At 41.8% G+C, this 21,393-nt stretch overlaps 2 protein-coding genes across 2 annotated transcripts in view; one reads left to right on the forward strand and one right to left on the reverse strand.

Moving 5' to 3' along the window:
* Positions 1–3,772, reverse strand: part of EVC (EvC ciliary complex subunit 1) — a 58,340-nt gene extending 54,568 nt beyond the window's left edge. The window contains exon 1 of the mRNA XM_059817711.1: positions 3,602–3,772. Within this exon, the coding sequence (XP_059673694.1) occupies positions 3,602–3,772 (171 nt within the window). The remainder of the gene's footprint in view (positions 1–3,601) is intronic.
* Positions 3,773–3,998: 226 nt separating this feature from the next.
* Positions 3,999–21,393, forward strand: part of EVC2 (EvC ciliary complex subunit 2) — a 78,278-nt gene continuing 60,883 nt past the window's right edge. The window contains exons 1-5 of the mRNA XM_059817792.1: positions 3,999–4,181; positions 6,989–7,043; positions 14,404–14,564; positions 15,122–15,187; positions 19,801–19,987. Coding sequence (XP_059673775.1) covers positions 3,999–4,181; positions 6,989–7,043; positions 14,404–14,564; positions 15,122–15,187; positions 19,801–19,987 — 652 coding nt within the window. The remainder of the gene's footprint in view (positions 4,182–6,988; positions 7,044–14,403; positions 14,565–15,121; positions 15,188–19,800; positions 19,988–21,393) is intronic.

Consider the following 21,393-nt stretch of genomic DNA (forward strand, 5'->3'; position numbering starts at 1 on the left):
AGATTCACTGGAAACATCTTTGACAGCAGGCTGGATACATTCATGTCTCAATCCTGAAAATTATTTCAGTATTAGTTGAAAATTTTAGAGAAATACAATCTGCAAATGAATGATAATTTTCCATATTCAGGAAGGAATAAGTAAAATTAATGAACATTATGAATTTGATTTGTCAGTCCAGAAGGAGAATTTTGATCTGAAAAGTTATACGAGGCTGTAAACGTGTCAAATCGATCCATCTGCTTTCAAAACATCTTACTACAGACTATGGAGTTGAGCTCATGGTCTGAGTTCAAACTTCTCAATTAAAGCACGTTAACAAAAAATGTCTCTAATTGCCTGCAATGAAGAGAATGACGAGTATTTTTGCTCCCCTGCTATGAGAAAAGCTTCCTAAATGAAGTTTTACGTGTGGGAAAGTTCCTGTCAGGAAGAAATAACCATCAGAAAATGTTCACCATCTTCCTTCCCCAAAGGCAGCCCGTATCATTGGTGTTTACTTCCCTAACAAACACAAAGAGCCACTGGTACGGACACAGGCTGTGTGGGAACAAAACCTCCTGCTGCACACACTTTCCCCTGTGCACTAGACAGACCAAAAAATAATACTAATATTGGTCAATACATCCAAACACGTCATTACAAGGAATTTTTTTAGTGAAGGAAAAGATGGCAGCCACCCTACCTTGACTACTTTTTAAATGATTTTTCAGGTTTTGAATCCACTGACTGCTTTTTGATGTACTCTAATGATATGGCTGCAGCCACTATGATGTAACTGTCTCATGGAAAGATTCTCCTCGAATTATTTGGCCACTTGGTATATAAAGTAGTCCATTTTCTCAGAATATAGGGAACTGACCAGCCTTTGAATAGATTTCATTCCTTATGACTTGCCTCTATCACCTCTCTGGAACTTGGATGCTCAATAACACAGATCATATTCTTGGGTTAGCCTCTAAGATGAGGTGAATTGCAGATGCTGGTTCCTAAAAATCTACTTATGACAGAAGAACAGCTACAAGTCTCCCTCAGCAACCTCATCACTTATCTGTCCCAAACCAGAAGTTCACAAAATTTAGGTTGAGTGATCGGGACTTGTGGAAGTAGCCACGTTGAGTTCACCACTGTACCTCACACCATAGCCACTCCAAAATAAGAATTTGCTCTTCTCGAATTGTTTCTCTGGTTGTTCAGATTCATCCAGTATTAATTTTTTCTCCTTTATATCTCCAACACGATCTTCTTAAAAGTGTGATTTTTTCCAGGATTCATTTCTTTCCTGCTAACATTTCTAATCTCATCACCTTCCTCTCCGTTTGTTTTTGTCCCTTGTTATTTTTGCAACTGAAGTTCTATGGAGCTCCCCTTTTAGAGCATGAAGAAGTTGAATCAAACTAAGTCTAACTGTAATTACTGCAACACTTCATCAAGCTCATCTACCAGAATACCATAATGAGACAAGCTCCAACCCAAAGGGCCGCAAGAGCTCCCAGGCAACACCATACTCTAACAGGAAAATACTATCGATAGAAATGTATTACATTACACTACATGATCTGAAGTTACCATAATAAAAGTTTCTTCTTAAAACTATCCCAGTGCATCCTAGGCACAGATCATCAAACCAGTAAGGCACTTAACTGCATGCATCCAAGTCCCACAGATTCAGGCTGAGATCTATAGAATAGTGATTAATTGGGGCTGAGTGACAAATGCTGGTGGTTTACCACGGTGCCTACGGCTGCTTTGGACTGCAGGTACTTGCCTTGCTCCCGTTGCAAGGATAACTCAGCTGCTTGGGAAGGAACATAGCACACTTCGGTAAACTATCCCTGCTTTTACTTTGGATACAGAAGGCTGTAATACGTGCAGTTCAGGACCTGCTATACACACAATAGGCTTGCTCCACAGCATCAGTGGGGCAGACAGTACGAAGAAGGAACAGGCATGAACAGCCTAAGGTAGCCCTGTTCGATTTGGGAAATCAGACCCATAGGAAGGATACAACCTGCCCACCCTGCAATGTGCTCTGTATGCAAAAGTGGGCAGTTTATTTTTCTTTCAAAATAAACAACTCTTTTACAGCAGCAGCATTGATTTTAATGACATTTAAGCACCTAAATGCATCTGAAGATCTGGACCAGAGAGAACTGACAGCTTCTATTCCCTATTGACATAAATGACATAAAGGATAAAATTGTACATGGCTATATTTGAGTTGGTAGCGGCAGTACAATAAAGATACCACCTATTAAGGCAGGGAAAACGAGCAATTGAATCAGAGAGGCTTGCACTCGCACAGGATGCATTGATCCAGCATTTGAAGTGCCTCTATTACTAGGCTAAAGCATGGCTTCAAACAGAGTTTCAAACCTCCTACTTAAAAGCAGTTGGGAGCAAGACGATTTTTCTCTTATGTCATGTTTAATGACGATCAACACTAGCAGATATGCACACGCAGCAGAGCTGTTATAGCTGAAAAAAGGTGTGGTTAAAAACCAAGCTAAACCAGACCCCCCACTGCAGGCTAGCAGAACGCTCCGCAGGGCTCCAAATATCCCAGCTGCACCAGCGCCAACCATTGCTACATCCAGTCAATCCAGCACAACTAGGGACTAAATGTGATGGGGGAAGAAGCAGAAGTCGATAACAATTCTCAGGAAATATATATTCCCCGGTGGCAGTTCTGCGGGTATGTGCTCTCTCTGCAACCCTCGAGTCCAAACAAACACTTTATGTAATAAAGAGATATGAGCCATCCACCACAGTCCTTAAAACAGCAAGGCAGGTATGTTATTAACAAAATCACACACTTTAGAAAACCCTGTTAGTTTTGCATCAAGCAAACTGTCAGATCTGTTCTGCCTCCTTTATTTCTTGGGTATGTATGTGTGTGTACCCTCAGCACAGTTACTGCTGTGGGTTAGTACTAATACTCTGCTTGTGCTGTTTGTAAAATGAAATTTGGAAAAGTTCGTAAAATGCTTTGGAAATCGGATTGCTCTTACTGGTTTAGGATGGAAATAATTGTTTATTTTCAATCCTCTCACAAGGTTTCTGCACGCCAGGTACATTATCCCCCAAAAGCAACACAGCCTCATACAAGAAGTGATGGCTGCGAGAGGCAACTAGTGGGTCACTGACGTTAAAGATACAGGCCAGTAGGGCAATACTCAGAGCACATAGATACCTAAACCGGCCTCTTTTTTGAGTCAGCCTGTTTGTTTCCGTAAATTTTAAATGAAGAAAGTAGCAAAATCCCTTCCAACAGAAGGGTGTCAGGAATTATGGGGCTCCCCACCTAGCACCGAGCTCACCCCAAGCCCACAGAGAGTCACCGCTGCAGAGTACACCACCGGCCGCGCCGCGCCCCCGGGGCCGGCCCGCAGCACCCGGCCCAGCTCAGGCAGCCGCGGCTGCCCCGAGCAGCGGGCAGAGCCGGGCCGGCGGCACCTCCCGCGCCCTCCGGGTCCGCCATCCCTCACAAACCAGTCCCGACTCCTGAAGCTCTTCACCCCGAGCCAGGCCGGAGCCGCTCCGCGGCGGAAGGCAGTGGGGAAGGCCGGCTGCCTGTCCCCGGCCCGCCCGCCCCGCGTACCTCTCTCCGCCGGCGCGGGCCGAGCGCGCAGCGGCAGAGCAGGGCGGCGGCGGCGGCGCCCAGCAGCAGCCCCAGCAGGACGGCGGGCGCCAGCAGGGCGGGCAGCGCCTGCAGCGAGCGAGCCCAGAACTGCAGCCCCACCGCCCGCAGGCAGCCCCCGGCGGCCGCCATCGGGCCCAGGCCGGCCCGGCCCGGCCCGGCCCGCAGAGAGGCGAGGCGAGGGGAGGGGAGGTCCCGCTGCTCGGGGCCCCTCCGCCGCCCGCCCCCCGCCCTCGCGGCGGTGGGAGGAGACCGATGGCGGATGGATGCGGCAGCTGAGGCCCGGCCTGGCTCGGCGAGCAGCGCCTGGAAAGCCTCTGCGGCGCCCTACGCGCCCGCGGAGGGGCCGCCCGCGGCCATGCTGCGGCTGCTGGCCGGCCTGCTGCTGGCGCTGCGCCTCGGCGGGCCCTCCGCGCCCGCCCAGCCCCTCGGAGCGGCCACCCGGCGCGCCAGGGCCGGGGGCCGCCCCCTGCCGAGCCGCGCGGAGGGGGCCGGGGCGCTGGGCCTGCCCCGGGAGCCCTGCGGTCAGACGGCGGCTGGGGTAAGGCGGTGTGCCCGCGGGGCGCTGCGCGGGTGGCGGGTCAGCGCCTCAGCGGGGCGGACCCGTGGGCCCGGGGCGTTTGGCGGCGGGCGAAGGAGAGGCCCTGACTGAGGGCGCAGGAGCCCCCGCGGCGGGGGGGAGCGGCGGCCCGGCAGAGCAGCGGCCGCTTCCCGGGCGCTTGGGCTGGGGGCAACGGCCCGAAAAGCTGCCAGGGGTCGGCGTCGTGGGGCCACTGCAACGTGCCACATGCCGACAGTGGCTCTGCTTCGCTGCTCTTCCTGAGCAGAGGCATTCGGTGTGTTTTATCGAGTCACAGCACCCTTGCCCGCTGGTGTCAGCCCGCTATTAGGAGTGCCACTGGTGGTTTAGGATACGGCTTTTATTTTTCATTCTTTCTTCTTATATAGGTATGTATCTATCAAGCGGTCTCAAAATGTGTCAACACAGTTTTCCTTTTGCCCTTGTGGAGAATACCTGAGCCTGTGTGGTAGGGAATGGAGGGACTCACGAATGATAGTCTGTGGTGTGATTACAAAAAGACTAATCAGCAGGAAATAGTATTACAGGAAAATGAAAAAAAAAACCAACCCACCTTTTCCACCAGAAAAATAAAATAATATAAAACTTGGGAAAATGTCTACTGGCAATATTAGTGCATTAAATTAATTACTTTTGAAGCATGGTGTGAGTGCTGGCCCGTAGAATTGGCACTGTTTGCCGATGCGGAGCCCCTCGTGATGCCCTCTGGTATTATGGACGCGCTCTGCAGCAGAGTGGAAGAATTGTGCTGAATATCCAGACTATATTTTCCAGTGCAGACTACTGAGAACTGAATGTCAGATAAGGCAGAAGAAAAAATGAGGGAGTGCTGTAATGTTGTTTGTAGTTGACGCACATGGACATATGAACACCATAGATTTTTGTGCATTAGCTGTTGTAAAACCACAGATGAATGAACGCCTGGAGTCTGTGGAAATCAAGAGCCATTTGTACACTGATTTCCTAGGAAATAGGAAATAAAGCTTGTTAGCTAGCAAGCCACATTTTCTGCATGCCTTTATGCACACTTAGACCACTGTCTACTTTTGTTACAGGCTCATTTACAAAGGAACTGTTAACATTTAACGTTCACATTCATATATATGCTGATATAATGCACAAGAGTAACATTTGGGAGTTATATTTATAAACAAGATTTATTTCAACATTTAACATATTATATGATCGTATTGGTGTTTTATATTTTCATCAGTGTTTTACACTGGTGTCATTATGTCCAATTAGTGTACTGGTACACATTTCCTTCATGCAGATAGGGCTGTAGACTGCTCTAGAAATATCTGGCAAAGGTTAATTCCCTTTTAACATGTGATTTCTATTGCTGCATATCTGTATGCAATATGGAAATACATACGTATATATTTCTGTCCACCAGACAATTTTTTAAGTTTGCGACTGGAGTTCCTTGTTCTTATCTTTCTGTGTTCTTGAGATGCTTGGCTACTCAAAATTCAGGGTCATATAGATTGTTTAACCAATGAGAAGAAATTAATAATGGCATTAGAGAACTTTGGCATAACTCAGTTTGTGTACAAGAATTCTGCAGTGCAGGGAGAGCTGTACAAGGAGGTATCTGCAAATAGCCCCTAGTGAAGAGCTCAGTGCCTGGGGTCTCCCAGAGCTGCATCCCGGGGCTGCTCAGTGTGCTGCATGTTCCCACTTGTGTTTGTTTCTCTGTCCTTTCTTTCTCCTCTACAAGAGCTGCCTCCAATCCCACATATACTTATTTCCCAGAGCAGTGTCCACTTAAAACCCAGGGCTCCTGCTGCATCTAAATTCGTGAGAATTCTTGCATTTTCTGTTATTTTGAGGAGTAGTGCCCTATCTGAAGTGAGAACTATTTTCACACAAGGTTAACTAAAGTTACAGCTGTAGCAATAATCAAAGTGATGGCTTCCCTGAGCAGGCAAAGAAAAAAATTGCCCCTAACTTGCTGTACTTTAACAGTGGTGTTGACATAAGTCAGTACTTAATATTACTCACATGCAGTGCTTGGGAGCAAACAGAAACAGCAAGTGCGGGTCATGTCACTCAGCAGACTTAGAAGATTGCTGTTAATCAGCTGACATTCCTAACTCTGTATTATCTCCTGCAAGGAAGCATTTTTATTGAATGAAAACTCGCTTGTATCACTACTACATCTTGATCAAAACACTGGGCATTAACAATCCTTAAAAACACTGGTTTCCTTTACTGACATTTTAGAGCTGTGATTTCTGCAGCAGTGTCTGTGGTTGGGGTGCAGGTGGGAGGCTGTCACAGATTGCCTTGTAAGCTGCAGTTTTTAGCCTGTGGTCCCTTTGAAAGGCTCTATGTAATGCCCCAAAGGAAAAATGTGTGTAATGTCGGTAGACTTGATCATCCAACATGAACACATTCCTGCTGACTCCTAGTAATGGGATTTTCCTGTGTCCTCAAATCTGCCTTTGAAAATGGCAGCGAAAGATTATTTTATAAGAACAATCTAATAAAACAAATAAACTCCTGCTCCATTATTGCACAGAGTTTGAGCCCCAAGCGTGCACAGCCATACTGAGAGACAGCAGAGCCTCCTACTGCTTGACAAGCTGTGGGAGACCTCTAGAGCTGCCTTGTGTCTCTTCTGGTAGTTAATTTGGGGAAACTCAAAGCTTTGTGGAACAGGGTTCTGTCTAATTGTGAAGCATAAATTCAGCATAAGGGTTCAATATTAGACATTTATGAAAACAGTTCTTTTTTATAATTGTTGTCTTCTGTGTTAACTTTAGGTTATTGAAGATAATCTGTGGCTTCAAAAAGAGATGGGATGTCTGGGAATGACAGGTATGTAACTGTTTTCTCTCTCTTCTCAGCACAGTTCCAGGACTCCCAGGGCATGGCTGTGAAGGTGGGCAGGGGACGGGAGCTGTGCCCTGGTGACCCAGTATCATCAGTGGGACTCTTGATCCTAGGCCACGGGGGAGTGTTTGCTCAGAAGTTAGGAACGAGGGTGCTCTAGGCTCCCTAAACAGCTCATCTAGAGTGGAGCCCCTGTGAGAAGACCTTAGTTTGTACCCTGCTCTGAATCATTTTCAGGAGGAGCCCTTTTTCCTCAATAACTGTAATAACGTAGGGGAGCACCCTCTGATGCCTAGCGTTCCCAGTGTTGTGGAAAACCCATATTACTTAAAGCTGATCAAGACCTTGTTCCTTTTCAGAAGCTAACCTAACCTCTATGCATTTACTAACATGGTTGCAATACCTACACTTGAAGGTATTTTCAAAGACATCTGCAGTTACAATAGCTGATGTACTTTGTCCTGGACCAAGTTTTTAAAGACTCATAGACGTAGGGGGTCTGGAAGTGTTGCTGGGATGCTAATACTCTTTACAGCGGGTATCGAGTATACTTGTCACTGATCTCCGATACACCGAGCATCTCCAGTGATAGTTGCCTAATCTGATCAAAATAGGGTACCCTGATACTTAGAGAGGTCCCTTACAGCTTGCAGGAGCTGTGTCTGAGGGCTGACTGCCACAGGCTCTTTGTTTACATTTGAACAAATCACTTAGTTTCTCTGAGTCTCTGGTTTTTATTTTCTTTATGTGTGTATAATAAATAGTGTGCTACCTCACCCAAGTGTGGTGGAGATGAGCACCCTGAAAGGTTATGACATCCTCATACAGCGCATTAACAGGAGCAATGTGATGTCTGAAATAGACGCCCTCCCCTCGGCTCTAATTTCTTTGCCCTGTGCCATGGCTAATTCACAAATGAGTTTATTAATTTAAATATGAAAGCAAATAATTGAGATTTGCTGAGCTTCTTTATTTTTTTTCCTGTATTTATTCAATGTCATCTTTGCTGCTCGCATCTTGCTTTCTGATGGGTTGCGAATTATTAATGTACCATCCACTGAGAGAGGAAATGCGTGCAGTTTTGTAGTTCAGAAGAACCTTCTGGTGCTAAAGAAACAGTGGGGCGATTGGAGGATTTTGATACCCAATATCTTTTTGTTAGTGGCTGAAAATAGTGTGTTCAGCAGGAGTAGGGAAGTGATTGTTCCCCTGTACTCGGCACTGGTGAGGCCGCACCTCGAATATTGTGTCCAGTTTTGGGCCCCTCACTACAAAAAGGACATTGAGGTGCTGGAGCGTGTCCAGAGAAGGGCAACGAAGTTGGTGAGGGGTCTGGAGCACAAGTCTTACGAGGAGTGGCTGAGGGAACTGGGGTTGTTGAGTCTGGAGAAGAGGAGGCTGAGGGGAGACCTTATCGCTCTCTGCAACTACCTGAAAGGGGGTTGCAGAGAGGTGGGTGTTGGTCTCTTCTTCCAAGTGACAAGTGACAGGACAAGAGGAAATGGCCTCAAGTTGCGCCAGGGGAGGTTTAGACTGGATATTAGGAAAAATTTATTCACTGAACAGTTTGTCAAGCATTGGAACAGGCTGTTCAGGGAGGTGGGTGAGTCACCATCTGTGGAGGTATCTAAAAGAGGTGTGGATGAGGTGCTTAGGGACATGGTTTAGTGGTGGACTTGGCAGTGTTAGGTTAACGGTTGGACTTGATGATCTTAAAGGTCTTTTGCAACCTAAATGATTCTATGAAACTCTGCCATTTTGTTAGTAGGTAAATATATGTGTTAAATGAGGGGCTGCTACAAGCACTGAATTGTATGCTTAGTTTTATAACTGAGAATTTTCCTGATCTGATAAATGTGAATTTTAACATATTTAAAGCTAAGTTCTTAGTGGTTTGCTTAATCAAGGAACTAGACTCTTTATTTGTTACTGAAGAAGTTCTTAATGAAGGCAGCAAGATGGGAACTTCTGCGTAAAACCTTTGTCATGGAAAATGGCAGTGTGCTGAAGTGAAATGGTTTGTGGCAGCACACTGATCTCCGGCTTTCTGTTGGAAGCTTTTTCGAGTTGTTTCTGGATAAGATGAGAAAAAGCAATCCCAGAATAGCCCTGTGATTGGGGAACACAATGGATTTTTAAGAGTTATGTTGGAGCCTGCTCTGACTTACTCAAAACAGGCCTGGAAAGTAGATTTGTTTTGTCTTGTTGATACCCACAGTTTCTGTGACTTTGTAACAAGAAAAGCTAATGGCAACATTCAAAATTGAAATACAGTAAATGACTACCTTTGCCTGTTCATTGTTGTGTGTAATTGGAAGGACTTCCAATCGGATCTTGTATTCTGAATGGTTTTCAGGGCAGGGAATAATTCAGAACAACAACAACAAAAATATAGTAAGCAAGTATATTTAACTCTTTTCTTCCCCACTGAAATAAAGTACAGTTATTCAAAGCTTTGCTGATAAATTCTGGAGGAAAGCAAATCAGACTGCAGATGTGGGACTTGACATATGCAGCCTTCGAGAGCTAAGAATTAGAATGACTGCCTCAGTTAAATTGCTTTTTTTCCTCTCGGTGTCAGGTAATTTTTAATTCTGATCTTGACATTTCACAAACTTGTCAGAGTCTTCACTTTCCTACTGTAATTTGGCAGATTTGGATGTGTTGTAAAGGAACGGGAGCCTTAAGGACATATTGGAGTCTTTGCTGCAAACCTGTTGTAAGACTATTTTAATTTTGTATCATCGTATTTAATTGCCATGGCCAAAAATAACCTTCACCTTAACTTCTATCAAGAACAAGTAAGGCGCTATAGTGTTATAACTACCTTTCTAATGGCGGTCCATCTGTGCCACTAACATGTTCAGGACACAGCCTGTTTAGTCCAGTGGTAAGGGCTTGTGCTTTAGCACTGAAGGTCCCTGTCATTACACAAAACTAATTTCTTAGCAAAGGACACTATGCTGACTATGAAACAGAGGACAGTTTCTTTTCTTAGATACCCATCCTCCCACCCCCAGCCCATACGAACACAGACCCACTGTCGCCACAGTCTCCACGCGTTAGGTGCGTTTTGTACCATGTTGGATCCTCTCTGTATTTGCACACCCTGAGCAGCAACCAAATGCAGTGAGAGCTGGGAGTGGGGAGCTCTCCTTCCTAAGTGTATTGCGTGTGCCTTGAGTGTGGCTGCTGAAGATCCGAAAGAGCAAAAGATCATCACCCAAAGCAATAGTCCACAAAGCTGAGGAGTGGCAAATGACTACCTGGGGAGAATAGCAAAGAAAATTGAAGAGCATTTAACAGCAGAGACTGGTCAGATCAACTGTGCATTTGTCATTTCATATTGTTGTGGCACTGCACATATGTGGGACTGAGTGAATGCTATAGTAATGTGAGTGGTAAAATGTTACACCAATTTTCCAGCTGTTTCAGCTATATTAATATTTATTTTCATGTTTTCATTTTGTAATTCAATACAAAGTTGACCTACCAGCACTGGTAATTAGCTAGGAATATGCAGTTTAAGGCAGGGTTCTGGCATATCTATTTGTATTGGGTTTATAGAGGATTAAATCATGGGAAAACATTTTAGTAATGTGCTAATTAAGAGTAAGATAAAATATTTAACAACTTGATAATACATTGTAAAAGTGTAGAATGTTTAATTAAGGAAAACAAAACAAAGAAAATTTCGTCTTAAAGATGGTGATATTTTGAGATGCCTCACATCTCAAAAGAAAGTGAAATTACTGCCTTTCTTTGATGAACTGTTTCACTTGGCATCTTTGGACATGTTTGCAGGAAAGCCCCAGATTAAGCTTCATGCTTTGCTGGTTTGCTGGCTGGGAAATGTTTTGGCCTGAGGCGTTGTACTCCAGGAGTGCCTGTTGGCATCCTGGCAAGCCCAGCTGGGAGGGAGCGGTTTGGGCTGTGTATAAAGCCGAAAATGTTCCCCTGCTTTGCAAAGCTTCCCTTTTGAAAAGGAGTGGGAATAGTTTCCATTTAGAAACTAATGGAAGTGAAGACCATGCAGCTCTGATAACGGCTTTTCTGAAAACAGCCAGAAAAATGGCAAAGATTGAACCTGTAAGAAAAAAAGAGAGTGGAAGGATCAAGGAGACCACAGAGTTGGTGTCAGAATTTGGCACCTCTGAAGGGGCACTGACAATGGTGTGCTTGCACTTCTGAGCAGCAGAGTATCCAAAAGAAAGCTTGATGCTTGTTAGTGAAAGGCCTCAGGAGTCAAGTATTAGTATTTTCCAACCTCAGATGAATCTGTTTGTTAAAAAAAAAAATTTCAGAACGGAAATCTAGAATAGACGTGAAGACCACAGAATGTGTTATGCCTGTACCGTCCTTTCTTAGATATTCAGTGTCCAGCTTTTCAAGCAATCATCAGCTATCTAGAATCCATCTAGGATCTTATCTGAAAAGAGACAGCAGGTGAATTGATAAATACAATTATGTTGTCCTGATGTTAAGAGTATGCAGCAAGTTATGTGGAAAAGCAGTTATATTGTAGGTCAGCTGGATTGAGCTGTATAGTGTTCTGGTGACACTTAAATATATGTGGATCAGGAAAAAGTTATTTTATTTAACTGAGAGTCAATATTGCAAAATATAATTAGATAGAAAAGTGCTGCTTTACTGGCAAAGGAAATCAGAGTGTTATAAAACAGCCTATATTGTTAAAAATTAATAGGAAGGATGAGAAAAATTCTGGAGGAAGGCAGTTGGCACATGTTGCTGTATGGACATGCATCACACTGATTGAATCTATTTAAGCAAAACCTTCCACTGAGTACTGGGAAGATACAAGTGAATTTGCAGAAGTATCCTTGTAATCATCATCAACGCTGAGGCTGCTTAACATAATGTCAAGAACCTGCAAAATCCCCAACCTCCAATTACCAATGATGGAGCGGCCAAATAACATGCCTGGAGACTTCTGCTGGGAGCTGGGCATATTATCTCAGGATTGTAAGTGATGACAAAGCACAACTTGAAAACAGACTCATCTGTGTAATTAGTAATCCAGAGATTTATTCAGAGTCAAAGAACATGATCAGTTAATTAAATTGGTTACTGTGGACTTGATACTCTCCAGAGGGGAGTATCAGGATTTGCTGTCACATGAAAAGTGCAGTTGGGTGAGCTGATGGAGACGCCATGCTGCATAGAGCACAAAAACAAGAGAGATTTTATGAAGCAATTACCCCCTTCTTGTTAGCTGACCTTCCTCGTGCAAAATACAGAAGGAAATGGTCTGCTAAATAAGAAGCACTTTCAAGGCAGTAGTTGCTCAACCCAGCCCATACATTTTGCCATTTTGACTTCCTACAAAGCCCTACAAAGAAGCTCCATGTCTTCAATCAGGGTTTCTGTTTACTGTAAAGGAAAGTGCATCTCCTGTAGTCTGGCAAGAAACAAAAAGGAGAATTGGTGCTCCACATTCGTAAGAATGGGGTGGCAATTGCATTAATACATGAGAGACACAGCAAATATAAAATGAATCATTTTCAATGTTTGGATATATCTATATAATACTATGAAGAGGCTTGATTCTGTAGTCAGAACATAGGTTTAGAGCCATTGGAGGTGGGATATAGTATGGTACTTGGATCTGCTGGGGAGTGCCATGGCCAAGTGGGCTCAGACTGGTAGCTAGAAGGTCTATACTGCACTTACAGTTCAGCACTGGTATAATCCTGAATGATTTAGGCTGTTTTTGAAACAGAAATATGCCATGCATGACTATCCTGAAAAAATTCCATCCCCAAAGATATGCAGACATTTGGTATTGTAATTATACATATTGTTCTCATCAAGTTTACCTTGGTTTTTTTTTACAGTCCCTAAATTAGTCTGAGTCTGTGGCATTGTTTAACAGTGGTTTAAGTATTTAAGTAAAACTTAGAGGAGTGAATTAAAACTGATTGTAAAATATAAACAACTAGCTTTTCCTGACCCATATATCCACAATTTTGTCCAACATAAAGCACTTCCAAATAAAAAGCATGCTATTACAGCATGGGAAGACAATGAAGCTCCCCAAGGTGTACATGTCCATCTGGGTTCTGTAAGCAGCAGGTGTGCATCTCATTCATTATGTTAACAGAAATCTTTTCAGTGATTCATACGCATCAATGATTCAAGGCCCTTTATAGGACCTCCTTTTAAGGGTCCAATTCTGAATGCTCTCTGTGTCTTTTCTATTTACAGCTAACAGTATTTCTCTATATTTGTGTTTCCAACAAAGCAGTGTCTTTTCAAAATAATGCTGCTTCCCATATTAATGATATTTTAGTATCTTCAGCTTTTCATATTTCAATAACATATATAGGTTTTTTAAAAATGAAAACCTTATAAAAAATGTCATTTGCCAAAAATCTTTGCTTTTCAATGAGAGTTTTTGTTCGTATGGATATATATTGCTAATGATTAAAATACGGGATTTAAAAATAAGTAATAAATGAGAACTATTATGCAAGGAATGAAAAAAGTATCTTCTTTAAATATAGACAGCCAACTATAATTTTGACATTTTCATGACATTTTTTCTCTTCATTCAGCAGCTTTACCTTTTCCCAATTTAGTATATTAAGTTATTGATTTTTAGTATAAGCTCCTTTTATTAAAGTCATGGGTGCTTTTGCTTTAGTAGATGAAAGTGATACCATTTCAAAACTGTTCTTGTAATTTTGTGTGATATCATGGACTAATCTTTCATAAAAATATAAGAGTATAAGCTAGTATTTATATTGCTAGTTACTAAATTGAGGAGCGTTTGATTTGATGGCACTCCAATTCAATGGAAATGTAACTGAAACCCTTACTCAACTGAGAAGTATTTTTGTTCTGAATATGTATTGACATGGTTAATGGTTAACTGGCAGACTGTATCTTTGAAGCAGAACACCCTTAGCCCTAAGGACACTCACATAGCATACTTCAGTTATTTATGCTTTGCTGAAAATTTCTTTGTATTGAAAATACTAGCAGTTGATTTAAGGCTGAAACTTTTTAATTCATGCATTAGATGCTTTACATTTAAATGGCAAGAAGTTTTCTGTGGGGTATGTGTGAGTTCCCTAGGTAGGAAACAGTTTCGTTCTAACTCATGCTGGGTTTTGTGGGGCAAATCCCATCTCTGTTTCCTGTCTGGCCTCGTGTCTCTGTTACCTATATTGATTTTGAGTGCTTTGAGGGAGAGCGTGCGGGTCACTGTGTGCACACAGAGCACCAGATACCATGAGCCCGTCCTTGGCTGGAATCTGCACCGAGTGGCTGCCGCACAGGAGCCAGCTTTAGCTCTAACGCAGAGTGTTGCCTTGGTTTTCAGCAATGCCCTTACCTCTGGTCGTTCAAGCAAGTGAAGCCCCTCACCGGCTCTTGACTTCTGCAGCCTCAGACAATCAGTGGAGCCATTCGTTGTTTGCTTTGATACCCTCATGGACAAAGAAGATTTTGTTCAAACGAGAGTCTTCTGTTAACCACCAGCTGGTCAGTAAAAGATGGTTTCCCACTTTTAATATTTGTAAGGATTGTAGCAATTATCTCAAAAGTGAACATTGCTGGGAATTTACAACCCAATTAGTACGTTTCTAATTCTGTCTCAGGTGATAATGTTCACTTGAGATGGCTTCAGCAACACCAACTAGTTGTGAGACTTCCAAAGAATTATTGTGACAGATAGGTCATAGATATATCACAGCTATGTGATTGCTGCGTAAACTCTGATAAAACACTTAATAATGAAACAGATCAGTATAGGCCAATGAACTTTGTGCATAGGGTATTTTCTTAGGGAATTGTGATAGCCAAAAGATGAATATATCAATTAAGATACCAGTAATTACTTGTGGGAATAAGTAGTTCATACAAATTTGGACTAGGAAAAAAGATTAACTACTGGGATAACAAAGCTCTTAAATTTGAAGGTGATTAATAACTCTAAGTTTTTTTCCTCATTTCATTATTTACATAATTTAAACTTGTGCTGCCGTTTGTGAATTATGGTATTTTCATACGCTATGTAGACTTTTCCCATTCCTCCACAGCCTGAAGATGTGTCCAATATGTCAGTGTCTTCTGGGTTTGGAATAACCCTTCAGAAATGTGGTGTGGTAAGTTTTGTTACATTTGTCTTGTTAATTTGGTAGGAAGTTTGACCCAAATGTCCTCTAAAAAGTGGGAACAGAATTGTGCCCATGCTGAGTATTCGGGAGAACGTCTATTTTGATGCTAAGATGGTGCGCCCTTTGTAAGAGGCACAGTTTTGCATGTTGATTCAAAACTGAAGGAAGTCAGTGAAATCTTCTCTCAGATTTCAGGCGATTTTGGATTGTGGTCAGAGTAAAACCATAAATTGGCAAAGCCCAGTGAACTCTAGAAATCAGCCACAAGGCTGGGTAGAGATAGAGACAAACTTCTTCAGAGGATGAGATAAGCCTTCTGAGATACTCTCCTGGCTCAACCATGGGTGCCCTATCTGTGTCAAGTATGGACTCCGTTCGAAGGATGGGGCACTGAGCCTCATGAAGCCCCTTGTGTCTTTGGGCATCCTATCACACAGCCATAGAAAAGCAAATGTGTCATAGTCTGCATATTCAGTAGGACTCAGTATTTAATGGAAAAAAGGTTTCATTTGACTTGTGTAAAATGCTTATGAGGAGCAAGGACATCCCTACTATAACGAAATTTTAAACCATCCATTTTACTTTTACTTTATGTGGCATAGGTTAAAAGATTTACTTAGACTGCTATTTTTCCTTTCTTTTTTTTTCCCCTGGGTTTTTTTTACACTGGATGAAGCAAGTTTGAATTTTTATAATTAGAGACAGTTATTCTTACCTGTACCTTGGAGACAGAAAGTGCATCCAATTTTAAGACAAATCTGAATTCAGCCAATGAAATGCTGCGTATGAGGGTAGAGGATTCAGTAACGAGTACAGAAGAGGTGATATTATAACCTGCACCAGATTGTTTGTATAGAGAAGAATGAGTATGCATCCCATCTCATTGCATTAATTACTTATGATGTTGTTATTGAAATGGCGGCATATCATAATTAATGAGGCTGAATAGTGAGCATTTCAGACATAAGAAGCAATAACACAGAATATTCTGCTTTTCCAGATGTAGATTCCCAATTTTTATATCAGATCCTCTGAGAAAGAGAGTTTGAGACAGTTACATGTTGTTTTTTTCTGCTATTCATAGCACAGCCTCACACAGGCTCATCAAAAATTGTGAACTCCTGCTGTACAAGATCAAAGTTAATCAGCTGTAGATGCTAGGATTATCAGAAAATAACTTTGCAGTGCTATTAGTTGTAAGTTACTGAAAACTATGCGATTGTGTCTGATTGTCTTCCACCTTCAAATGCAGTTCACATTTTACTTTCCTTTGCTTACCTTGTCATCTACCTCAATCCTAATTCATCTGAACAGATGCTTTCCTGCTAAGAGACAGACTGGCCATATGGTGGTCTTTAGCTGTTATAAATGGAAAAAAGTGAATTTTGCACATCCTTCTCCTACTATGAGTGGCTTCTCAGAGCATGGAGATGACATATGTTCACTTCTTGGAGTCAGGATTTTTCCAACACCTTATTGCAGTAATACCCTTATTGAAACTGGGATGTTTAAATTTTACCTATGCTTCCAGCACCCAGTCCCTTCCATCTTTCCAGAAATGTGCTCCTTTAAGAGCTTAATTCCATAGTATATGAACTTTTCTGCAATAGTACTTCATAATGACAATAGTCTTTAGCAGAGCTGAAGTAAATCTTTAAATTTGACTGTTTGGCTTTTAACACATTTACCTGTCTCATTTTTCAGTCTCCTAAGCTGCATTGTAGATCATTTGTGATTCTATGATCCTTCATTTTTTTTCTCTCCTTTCCTATTTCTAGTTGTGCTAAATTATTCCCAAAGATCCTCTGTTCCTTTCACTTCCATGGCAATTTCTTTCTCCTCTTTTTTCTCCTAGCATGTCCTTGCTCTTGCTGTGGTTCATTCATTCCCCTCTCCCAGGTGCCTGAACTGACATTGCTTGCAGGGGGTGTGCTTCACACATGGTGTGCTTCAGCAGCAGAGAGAAAATGGAGCATGCACCTATGCATCATCAGTGGCTGCCGTTGGGTTTGGTTCCTGTAGATGGTTGGCAGCATAATAATCTGCTCCAAAAGCAAGAAAAAGCATCTTCAAGCAAATTAAAGGAGCAACTTAAAGGAGCTATCCAGTGGCTGCTCATCCCAAAGGCAGCGGCGTATGGAGGAGGTTCTTTCTAGGAGAGGTCAAACCCAGGAGCTTCCCTACTGCTTGATTCTCATCTGCTGCTTTCTCCAGTGCTATCAAGAAAAAAATCCAAATTCTTTCAATGCCTTTGCAGTTTAGCTTAAAACTGACTGCCAGTCAGAAATAAAGAATGCAAAACATGTATTTAATATTAATCAGAAATGCAATGAATGTGGCCTTTTGGCCACCTGAGGAAGATTGTGATAGGGGATAGGTGGTACAGTTGGGATACTTTGTTTAGTCACTGAATTAAGAATTTTATTAAATGGAACAAAATGAAGAGAAAGTGCAAAATTGGTTGGAGAAAGGGAATGAACCATGTGTGGGAGTGTGCATTAAACCTTCTGCCTAGGGGCAGGAGAGGACTGATGCTGCCATATTCCCCCACCTGCCTGTGAATATACACATGCTAATTCCTCTGCCTATTTTACTGTAGAAATTTATCTAAATTACTGTTTATGTCCCCTCTCCCCAAATGTAAAGGAATATATTTGTGCCTGATTAGAAGCAGAGGAAGAGACCCTGAAATCCTCAATTTTTGTCTTCATCTCACAAAAAAGCAAGGGAAAGCTACGGGAAAATGAAGGGAGGAAAAAGTTCTTCTATTTCCCCCTGTTTCCCCAGGGAACTCTTTTACTAGTGCATACATGTTTGTCTGCACAAGCCCATCCACAATTTCTGTGGAGCATAATACAGTATTAACAACTCATGCAGTTTGAGGTTTGAGTCTTCCAAGGTGTGTTTTCTTGTTTTGGTGATTGGGTCAGGGTCTCTGTTTTGTGGCTTTGGATTTTCTTTATGTGGCTTTGAGGCTTTTTTTCCTGTTTCATTTTGTTTGTTTCTTTTTAAAGCAAGTTTCTAGCCTTTGTGGCTGCACAGGAAAGGTTGAAAGGTATGTTGACTGCATCATGCCAGTTCAGAAACCAGGAGAGAGAAAATCTGCCCAAAATATATCACGTTTTTAATATTTGGTGATTTTAAGTCTCATAAATGTTGGGGTATAATTCATGATATATAAACATGTGAAATTGGTAATGCTTTCCTCAAAAGTATGATTAAGCCTATTTTTATATGTGCTGACAATTATTTGCAGAATCTAGTACAATAAATAGTTGGGGTTTTTTCCTCCATAAGATTTGTTTAATACAGTTGAGGTTGAACTTGCTGTAATGAGTTCGGAAAATTTAGTGTAGGAGAGTTAGTTATATAAACACATTTGTTCAAATGTACTTTAATTATTGTCACTTAAATAGAAAAATGCAAACTAAGCAATAATAATTTCAATAAACTGTTTCTTCTTGTTTCATAAGAGATCCTAAAACTGTAATTTGTTCCTACACTGAATTAGTATGAAATGCAGAGATCAATGGTGCACAATGAAGTCATAACTACATGTGTCCAACCCTGTGGCTTCCATGAACTCTGGTGTGATTTCTGAAGTCTATCACAATTAATATTTTTAGAACTCATCTCTGTGGGGGCTGCTTTATTATTTATATTCACTGGTGTCCAGAGTAGACATTTCCTAAAAAGGAGGAGGAAAAAAAGAGAAAGGCTTGGTCTGAATCATACTTTGGTCAGTTAAATAAGTGTTAATTTGATGTTGCTATTAGAAGCCTGATAATACCATCATGGCTATACTATAGGCCAGCACATTATAGACCTGATAAAGTTTTAGACAATTCTGGTTTAATATAAATTATAGCGAAAGGCAATTTAGAAGGCGAAAGGTCAGTAAGCAACTCTGTGCTCAAAAGTAATTTCATTTAGAGGGTATAATTACTCAATAAGAGTTAACGGCCTAATGGAATAAATAAATAAAATCATGTGACTGCGTGTTGCTAGAGATTGGTGATTAGCTTATGAACTTCACTGCTAACTGGAAGCAGAGCCATGAACTCTAAGTCCACTGGTGGCTCCATCAGCCCTCCCATGGGAAGGGTGAATTGAGGCAGCTGGCACCTTTCAGAGAGTGTGGTTGCCATGAAAAAAGGGAAATAGAGACCAAAACTGCATGGAGAGAACGAATTTGCAGTGAGGGCACCTTGCAAAAGAAACGTCCTTGTGGTACAGAAGTTCAAAGAAGAATTTTCCAGACTCTGGTTGTAAAGTTATGATCCAGTTCCGTGTTGTATGAGTTATCACAGGGATATTCAGATTCTTGTTTTCATTTCTGGGTCTGCATGAGCTGGGTTTCCAACTTCTGGCTTTCTGTCCCTTTGTTTCCAAGCAACAGCTTGACATACCAAAGATTAAAATCTCCTTGGGAGTTTTGAGATCAAACTGAGTGTAGTGCTATTTGCAGGTCACTCAGAATGCCTTCGGAAAATAAGTTTACACATATAATGAACTTTTGTTAGTAATCAAGACTATGAATTTTGCTGTTAAGATGCACATATGCCATTTTGCACCATTAATACTAATATTTCTGTTTTCAGGTGGATGTTGAACATGACCCTCAAACTGCATACATTACAGTTCTGATTAATAACACCAACATGCTGCTCTCAACAAACATTACAGATCTTATCCTCCTGGACAATATCACTGGTCTACATGTTAAAAAAACCAGTGGTGATAAGACCACAGATGGCGTACAGATTTACAGGAAAAGATTCTTGCAAGGTAACAAAATGTGCAGGGAAGTACCCCTGATTACACATATGGAAGAGTATCTGTTCAAATCACAATATTTATTTTTTTTGCTGGTGTAATTTTTCTTGATTATCAGTTAATACAGGTGAAGAACTCTGGGAAAGGTTTCGTGCTGCAGTTTACAATGTCAAAACTGACATTTTGACTCCCACCTTTGAACTGCTTCTGATCTCCCAGGCACAGAAATGAGTCTCTGTACTCTATAAACGTCGCTGCTGTCAAAATGAAACAGTCTTTCATAACAGTGTTTATTAATTTTGGATATTTTTAAAAGCTGCTGCACAAGCCATTTTAATCATATCTGATGGGTCTTCCTTCTTTAGCCAAGCATGGCAGATTGGCTTGCTGAGGTATTGAGGTACGTTGGAACTGCAAAAGGCCATGCAAGCAGGCAAGATGATTAATCAGAAATAAGGCAGCTCTTCTCAGTATCCATTCTGGCCAAACGGAGCAAATTTTAAAATCAAAGCAAGTAATAGAGAGATAAACCTGTTCCACTCTTGGGGTCAGTCTGTTCCTTTGGTAGCAGTTGAATCATTGTACATTCATAAAAATTCACCCTTCTGGATTTCTTCACCTCCTTTTTCCTAAGCACAAGCACATAGAAAACTAGCAGCTTGCTTTTGAGAGTCATGATATTTTTCTTGGAACTTCAGAAGTGTTCAGTGATGTCTTTTTATGGTTGAAGTGTGTAGGGTTCTGATAGTGTTTTAGTGGTGAAAGATTTCCAAATAGGAAAGGGAAATAAGTAGACCTGGGACTGCTGTCTGATTGGAAGCGGATAGCCAGACTCCATTTCTAGTAACAGCAATGTATGTACTGGTACTGATTACAGGGCTGGATTTTTTGAAAACGTCACAGAATTTCTGGTTCTCAACAGAGGTCCCTAAGAAAGAATGATCCCTGAGAAAGAATAGAAAAATGGCTTGCAGAGCTGATCTAGTAAACCAAGTTGGAGCAGTTATTTAATTTATTTATAATTACTGAATGTGGAACTGAAGCTGGCTTTTCCAGCCCATATACTTTGCACGAATCAACATGAAGAATACTGAAGTGGAAGAAAACCCAGCAGAATGGATTTTTGCATAGTTTAAGGTTTTGTCATTACTATGTCAGTCCTGGACTCAGCCCATACCTTGCCACTAGGGCTGGACAGAAAGGCTGTGCCTGTACTGGCCTATGTACTGTCATGCTGCATGCTAGCAATAACTTTTCAGTGCCTCAGTGCACTGTGAATCAAAATTCAGCTGAAATCTTAGTCAGATTTCTCTTTGGTTTCAACAGGAGGAGAACCAACCAGTTAGTGGGTATAATGTAGGCTGTCTTTTATTAAAAAAAAAATATTTTAAAATATCTCATGTTGAGTTTTACTATCA

The sequence above is a fragment of the Gavia stellata genome, chromosome 5 (genome assembly GCF_030936135.1).
Source record: "Gavia stellata isolate bGavSte3 chromosome 5, bGavSte3.hap2, whole genome shotgun sequence".
In the NCBI taxonomy this organism is placed as follows: Eukaryota; Metazoa; Chordata; class Aves; order Gaviiformes; family Gaviidae; genus Gavia; species Gavia stellata.